The sequence below is a fragment of the Coregonus clupeaformis genome, chromosome 23 (assembly GCF_020615455.1).
Source record: "Coregonus clupeaformis isolate EN_2021a chromosome 23, ASM2061545v1, whole genome shotgun sequence".
NCBI classification, from domain to species: Eukaryota; Metazoa; Chordata; class Actinopteri; order Salmoniformes; family Salmonidae; genus Coregonus; species Coregonus clupeaformis.
In genome coordinates, this window is record NC_059214.1 from 52374279 (window position 1) to 52382202 (window position 7924).

General features: G+C 47.5%; 1 protein-coding gene across 1 annotated transcript in view; it reads left to right on the forward strand.

Annotated features, from left to right (window-relative positions):
* The window catches only part of LOC121537106 (ras-associated and pleckstrin homology domains-containing protein 1-like), a 217519-nt gene that overhangs the window by 134943 nt on the left and 74652 nt on the right, over window positions 1-7924 (forward strand). Inside the window, 2 exon segments of the mRNA XM_041844881.2 lie at window positions 4666-4897; window positions 5150-5552. Coding sequence (XP_041700815.2) covers window positions 4666-4897; window positions 5150-5552 — 635 coding nt within the window.

Sequence of the window (7924 nt, forward strand, 5' to 3'; positions counted from 1 at the left end):
GTTTTGATTACAATGGCCTCACTCTTTAGCTGCTCTTGGTATGAGGCTATAATCACAAGGTTTTCTGGGTCGCCTTCCTTTTTTCCCCTTTCACACAATCCCCCCTCGGTGAGCCTTTAAAACAGCTAAATACACACTGGTATTATGAACAGATTTTCTTACAAATTAAATGAATGAATAAATAAATAGCATAACTTACCAGTTCTGTGTGATTTCTGCTGCTGTGCCTCTGAGCAGGTCTTAACGATATTAGGGCAGTAGGATGACAGGACTGTCTTCCGGCAGAAGGATGACAGGACTGTCTTCCGGCAGTAGGATGACAGGACTGTCTTCCGGCAGTAGGATGACAGGACTGTCTTCCGGCAGTAGGATGACAGGACTGTCTTCCGGCAGAAGGATGACAGGACTGTCTTCGGTCAGTCAGACGGCAGTGATGAAGTTCCTGCTTGAAAACACCTGCTCGCACAGTTAAGTTGACCGAACGATTGAGATGATGCCAAATGCATTTCTCTTCATGTTGCCATAGCTGTCGGGAAAGCCATTCCACATGTCAAATACAAGCTGGTCTTGTTTCTGAAGGTCTTGGATTTCTTTCCATTTGTGATTTTGAGTCAGAGTGTCCGTGCGAGACTTTCCAGGTACGTTCTCAGGCCTTTGAATTTTTACACCCGTATGTTCTTGTCCTGTGTGTCAGCCAGTTCCAGTTCTAGCCGTGGTTGGCTCACTCCCTGGAGTCCGTCAACATCACGGGTTGACACAAGGAATGATAGTCAAATCGTGCAGCAAATTATTGTTGGATTGTCAGAATGGAAACTTGCAGATTTGCGGTGTCAAATCGCAGTTGTTCTGCTGTGTGAATTATTTCAGGGATGGGAGACCATGCGCCTGTCTCCAGAAGGGCAGTGGGTTTAACCCTTTTACCATTATTTAGTTTACCAACAAAATTGGACAACAAGGTTCAACACTTCCATCAACTCTGGCAGAAAATGTTTGTGTGCCTCTTGATGGATGATGCAATGAAACGTCATCAGCTTTTGATCCGACCATCTATGTAGGAAGCTCCTCTCCTCCTCCCCCCTTCTGTTGCCACAGACACCAGGTGGCTGGTTTTGATTTATTTGGCCTTTTAAACAGCCGCATCACAAACCACCTCTCCCTGTGTTTGTCCTTTCAGCAGTAATAACTCAACAAGTTCCTCTTGCGGACCCTCAGAGTTCCTGCAGAGCAGTGCTGTCTGTGCTATGGCATCAGCATCACGCGATAGAATAGGCTGCATTTATGTCCTTAATCTGCTGACTGCTAATGTCTCTTGCCATTTTCAGGGTCCTGTCCTTGACATTATTTGCAGAAGATCTTACATGTTCTGAACTATTTCGTTTTTTGAAATGGGAATACAGCGTCTCGGATACTTTTATAAAGGAATATTTCAAGTACTCACCGTCTGTGAACCAGGGTTTGGAACCGGTTCAGAGAACGGAACCGGAAAATTAATTTTTTAGAGGAACAGAATCAGAACCACCAACGAAAGTGGATCTATACTCTTCCGTTATTTTGAAAGCATGGGAACCGGTAAAAAAAAAAAAAAAAAAATCTACGTTCCAGCCATTTTCTTTCCCTACAATTTTTTTTCTGTCATTGAAACGTATTCCGGTGTCTGCCGGCCGGCCAGCTGAACATCTTTACCAGTTTGAACCTGTTTAGGCAACCTGCTTCCCGCTCCATAGCGAGCTGCTCTATCCGCACTGATTGGTGAAGTCATTTAACGTTGAGCTAAATGTAAAATCAAGTAGATTTGAGGTTTAAAAAGGAACAGAAAGAAACGATGTAAACCGTAAAAAAAAAAATTGGGGTTCAGAACGAAACAATCGGTAAATAATTTCAGATCCAAACCCCTGCTGTGAATGACTTTCCACATTCCACGAAGCTAGCAGCAGTGTTTGTATTTTACCATTTGATCCATTTTGAGAAGGTACCTCTGCTCTGTGCTTCAGCTCAGCAATGGCTCTCTTTCTGGCATCTCCAGGTGGATACTTTTCAGCAAATATAGTGTGTTGCTTTTGAAAATGTCTGTCGACATTGGATTTCTTGTTGTTGGCTAATTTCTCACTGCATATTAAGCAGTTGGCTATAAATGCATAAGATTCAGTCCATTCATCATTGAATTCTGTGTGTTCATCCTCAACTTTTCCATTTTTGGGGGCCATTTCTATACTATTTTCGTTGTTATGTCACCCTTAGGTCCTTTCATTGTAGGCTGCAGGGATGGTAACAGCCAAGCTAACTAGCAAAACCAGCACACACCACTTTCCCCGCCACTGATCCAAATCGACTTCTTGTGTTTCCGGCACACTGGGTGCTATATTGCGTATTGCTGCCTTTTGCAGGCCGGAGTGAGAATTGCACACGTACAGTGCCTTCAGAAAGTATTCACACCCCTTGACGTTTGCCACATTTAGTTGTTACAGCCTAAATTTAAAATGGATTAAATTGCGATTTTGTGTCACTGATCTACACACAAGACCCCATTAATGTCAAAGTGGAATTTAGTTTTTAGGATTTAATACAAATTAATAGAAATTTAAAAGCTGAAATGTCAATAAGTATTCAACCCCTTTGTTATGGCAATACTAAATAAGTTCAGGAGTAAAAATGTGACCCACTGCCTCGACCCGGTCTTATGTAGCAAAATTAGAAATTGTGTTTTTTACATTGGATAAAAGTAGACTCCGAGCTACAAAATGTTATATAAACTGAGGAACCAATGGGAAAGTAATTCTGCTTTGAAAGTTGATAAACCCCACTTTTGAGAAAATGGCCCTTGAACGTTTTGGTACACCTACTGGAGAGCTCTTCTTTGTCTACACCCATTCGGCATCGTTCACACCCTTTTAAGCCTTAGGCCCACCCATCTCTTTACAATAAGGAACAACTCCAGGTAAAAAAAACACTATCTAGTCCCTGACTTATATCCTAATCTGACTTTGAAAGTGTTCAGATAAAAATATTTTCTAAATATCATCTCAAGGATGATAATTGGAAAAAGGATGCAAAGGGTCTGAATACTTATGTAAATAAGGTATTTTAGTTTTTTGTATTTTTATAAATGTGCAGAACATTTCTAAAACCCTGTTTTCACTTTGTCATTATGGGATATTGTGTGTAAATTGATGAGGACAAATGTTAATTTCATCAATTTTAGAATAAGGCTGGAACGTAACAAAATGTGGAAAAAGTGAAGGGGGTGTGAATATTTTCCGAATGCACTGTTAAAGAGATGCCGCTACTACCTCCGACGAGCCGTCAAACAGGCAAAGCGTCAATACAGGATTAAGTTCGAATCCTACTTTGCCAGCTCTGAAGCTCGTCGGATGTGACAGGGCTTTCAAAGTATCACGGATTACAAAGGGAAACCCAGCCGATAGCTGCCCAGAGCCTACCAGACAAGCTAAATGACTCTCTGGAACGTGTTTCCTTGCAGGTAACCATGGTTAACAGAGGAAGAACAATGATTTCAAGCACCACCCTCCTTTTAAAGCTTCCAGTCTGTTATTCTAACTCAATCAGCATGACATAGTGATCTCCAGCCTTGTCCTCGTCAACACTCTCACCTGTGTTAACGAGAGAATCACTGACATGATGGCAGCTGGTCCTTTTGTGGCAGGGCTGAAATGCAGTGGAAATGTTTTTGGGGGATTAAGTTCATTTTCATGGCAAAGAGGGACTTTGCAATTAATTGCAATTCATCTGATCACTCTTCATGACATTCTGGAGTATATGCAAATTGCCGTCAACTGAGGCAGCAGACTTGGTGAAAATTAGTGTTTGTCATTCTCAAAACTTTTGACCATGACTGTACATATTTCAAGCAGACCACCATAGTCCCTGTACCCAAGAACGCTAAGGTAACCTGTCTAAATGACTGTCGACCCGTAGCACTCACATCTGTAGCCATGAAATGCTTTCAAAGGCTGGTCATGGCTCACACAACTTGATACATGGCATTTATGGATCAATGTCTCACAACGCAATATTTTCCACGCTAGCAACTCAAACAATATGGTACTGACCAATAAACATTCAAGTGGGCGTGACCTGGCACATAAATGCATATAAATCAGACACAGATGTTCATTTTTTACACAATGGTGCTATATCGGCACATACAGTATTTATATATTTTGATCTGTTCGAGTCAGAATTGGAATTTGGCACACATGCTCAGGGATGTCAGTCTAGCTGACCTGTAGAGTATGGTTGTTTGCCAGCATGGTGGCGCTGTTGGACAGGAAAAACAATTAATGCAAGCTCATTGGCTTATAGCAGCCATATTGTTTGCGCTAGAGTCTTGGAAAAATATTTCATTTGAAGACATCCAAAGATTCTTCTGGAGAATAAGGCGTTTAAAGTAGTCAACATGGTTGAAAATTGTCCAAAATACATCAAAAGCGTATTGCATGATCTGTTTTGATTTTGAGTTCTGATATTTGGCAAGCGTCGTAAAGAATACAGAAGTAGCTCTTCAGGGATATGTGTCCAATTTGTCCTGGTGGTGGTGCTATGGGGCCAAAGCTTGAACCCCGGCATTGCTTCTTGCAGCTATATTTTTTGTTTTTGTTGTTAATGTTGTTGTTAATGTTGTTGTTGTTGTTGTTGTTGTTGTTCCAGAGGCTCTAAACCAGGGCGGAGACGGTGTAGATCTGGATTCCCTGATGGCAGACCTGTGTTCCATAGAGCAGGAGCTGAGCAAGCCCAATAGTGGCAAGAACAGGCTGGGTGTGCCAGGTGATGCTAAGCTGCGCCAGAAACCCCCCGCTGGCCGCAGCAGCAGCAGCACCAAGGTGCATGCTGGGAGCAGTGGAGGAGGCACCTCCAGCAGTGGGGGCAGCACCTCCAGCAGGTAAGCTATTGCTGAACTGTGGATATATTTATGTTTATGTTGAATATATCATTGATGTCACTGTTGTGTTGTGGTATTTATGTGTTTATTTATTGATTATTTATCAATTGATCAAATATTTATTGATTTATCTCCTATCGGACTTTGTTTTTTCGTGTTGTCCGGGACAGTATGTATATTTATTTTGCTACTGCGTTTGACATGTCATTTCACCTCAGGGATTAATAAAGTACCCCTCTATCTATCCACCAGTACCCGGGCCTCACCAGCCTCCACGGTGGCAGCTCGCCACCGCCGCCCCATGGCCTCCAACCTGTCCCTGGATGATATCACGGCCCAGCTGGAGCAGGCTTCTCTCAGTATGGACGAGGCTGCCAGACAGAGCTCGCACTCCCTAGCTAGCGCCTCCACCTCTTCCTCCTCCTCCACCATGCGGAGGCCCGCCACCCACCACCACACCCACCGCAGGACGGGCTCCGTGGGGACGGTCAGCGAACACGCGGTCCGCTCCGTGTCCCACTCCTCCTGGTCGTCGGTGAACTCTGCGTCGGCCAGCAGCGTGGATTCTCTGGATAGTGTTCTCAGACCTTCGGAGCAGGACGGGGAAACACCCACGCCACAGGGGCCCAATCAGGGCCCCCCGGGCAGTACAGAGGTAGGCTACCTGTACACAGACACTAATACATCATGTACCGTTCAACCTTCACTGCATTCCTCTACAGCGATACAGACTGGACCAACTGGACCAACTGATCAACTGACAGAACCGGATTGAAGGACCATTAAATAAATATAACTAGTTTATCTCTTAACACTAGAACCGACTGCTCATTAATTTAATTTATTACATTGACATTGTTTTATGTCATGCCCCCCTCCGTCCTTGGCTTTTCCTAAATAAGTCTGTATAACACACTGTCAGTGTTAGAATCTTAATATCGCAAACAGAACTGGAGTTAGAACCTGTTTTAGGAGGGCATGACATTTTTGTCCTACTCCCTACTACAGGGCCTAGAGAGAGAGAGGGGGAGAGAGAGAGACGCACAGAGAGAGAGAGGGGGAGAGAGAGAGACGCACAGAGAGAGAGGGGGAGAGAGAGAGAGACGCACAGAGAGAGAGAGGGGGAGAGAGAGAGACGCACAGAGAGACAGAGGGGGAGAGAGAGAGAGACGCACAGAGAGAGAGGGGGAGAGAGAGAGAGACGCACAGAGAGAGAGAGGGGAGAGAGAGAGACGCACAGAGAGAGAGAGAGAGGGGGAGAGAGAGAGACGCACAGAGAGAGAGAGAGGGGGAGAGAGAGAGACGCACAGAGAGACAGAGGGGGGAGAGAGAGAGAGACGCACAGAGAGAGAGGGGGAGAGAGAGAGAGACACAGAGAGAGAGAGAGGGGGAGAGAGAGAGAGACGCACAGAGAGAGAGGGGGAGAGAGAGAGAGACGCACAGAGAGAGAGAGGGGGAGAGAGAGAGACGCACAGAGAGAGAGAGAGGGGGAGAGAGAGAGACGCACAGAGAGAGAGGGGGAGAGGGAGAGAGACGCACAGAGAGAGAGAGAGGGGGAGAGAGAGAGACGCACAGAGAGAGAGGGGGAGAGGGAGAGAGACGCACAGAGAGAGAGAGGGGGAGAGAGAGAGACGCACAGAGAGACAGAGGGGGGAGAGAGAGAGACGACAGAGAGACAGAGGGGGGAGAGAGATAGACGCACAGAGAGAGAGAGGGGGGGAGAGAGAGAGACGACAGAGAGACAGAGGGGGAGAGAGAGAGAGACGCACAGAGAGAGAGGGGAGAGAGAGAGAGACGCACAGAGAGAGAGAGGGGGAGAGAGAGAGACGCACAGAGAGAGAGAGAGGGGGAGAGAGACGCACAGAGAGAGAGAGAGAGGGGGAGAGAGAGAGAGACGCACAGAGAGACAGAGGGGGAGAGAGAGAGACGCACAGAGAGAGAGAGGGGGAGAGAGAGAGAGACGCACAGAGAGAGAGGGGGAGAGAGAGAGAGACGCACAGAGAGAGAGAGGGGGGAGAGAGAGAGACGCACAGAGAGAGAGAGAGGGGGGAGAGAGACGCACAGAGAGAGAGAGAGAGAGGGGAGAGAGAGAGAGACGCACAGAGAGAGAGAGAGAGGGGGAGAGAGAGACGCACAGAGAGAGAGAGGGGGAGAGAGAGACGCAGAGAGAGAGAGAGGGGGAGAGAGACACGCAGAGAGAGAGAGGGGGGAGAGAGACGCACAGAGAGAGAGAGAGAGGGGGAGAGAGAGAGACGCACAGAGAGACAGAGGGGGAGAGAGATAGACGCACAGAGAGAGAGAGGGGGAGAGAGAGAGACGCACAGAGAGACAGAGGGGGGAGAGAGAGAGAGACGCACAGAGAGAGAGGGGGGAGAGAGAGAGACGCACAGAGAGAGAGAGGGGGAGAGAGAGAGACGCACAGAGAGAGAGAGAGGGGGAGAGAGACGCACAGAGAGAGAGAGAGAGGGGGAGAGAGAGAGACGCACAGAGAGAGAGGGGGAGAGAGATAGACGCACAGAGAGAGAGAGGGGGAGAGAGAGAGACGCACAGAGAGACAGAGGGGGAGAGAGAGAGAGACGCACAGAGAGAGAGGGGGAGAGAGAGAGAGACGCACAGAGAGAGAGAGGGGGAGAGAGAGAGACGCACAGAGAGAGAGAGAGGGGGGAGAGAGACGACAGAGAGAGAGAGAGAGAGGGGGGAGAGAGAGAGACGCACAGAGAGACAGAGGGGGAGAGAGAGAGAGACGCACAGAGAGAGAGGGGGAGAGAGAGAGAGACGCACAGAGAGAGAGAGGGGGAGAGAGAGAGACGCACAGAGAGAGAGAGGGGGAGAGAGACGCACAGAGAGAGAGAGAGAGGGGGAGAGAGAGACGCACAGAGAGAGAGAGGGGGAGAGAGAGACGCAGAGAGAGAGAGAGGGGGGAGAGAGACACGCAGAGAGAGAGAGGGGGGAGACACGCAGAGAGAGAGAGGGGAGAGACACGCAGAGAGCGAGAGGGGGAGAGAGAGACAGACACAAAGAGAGAGA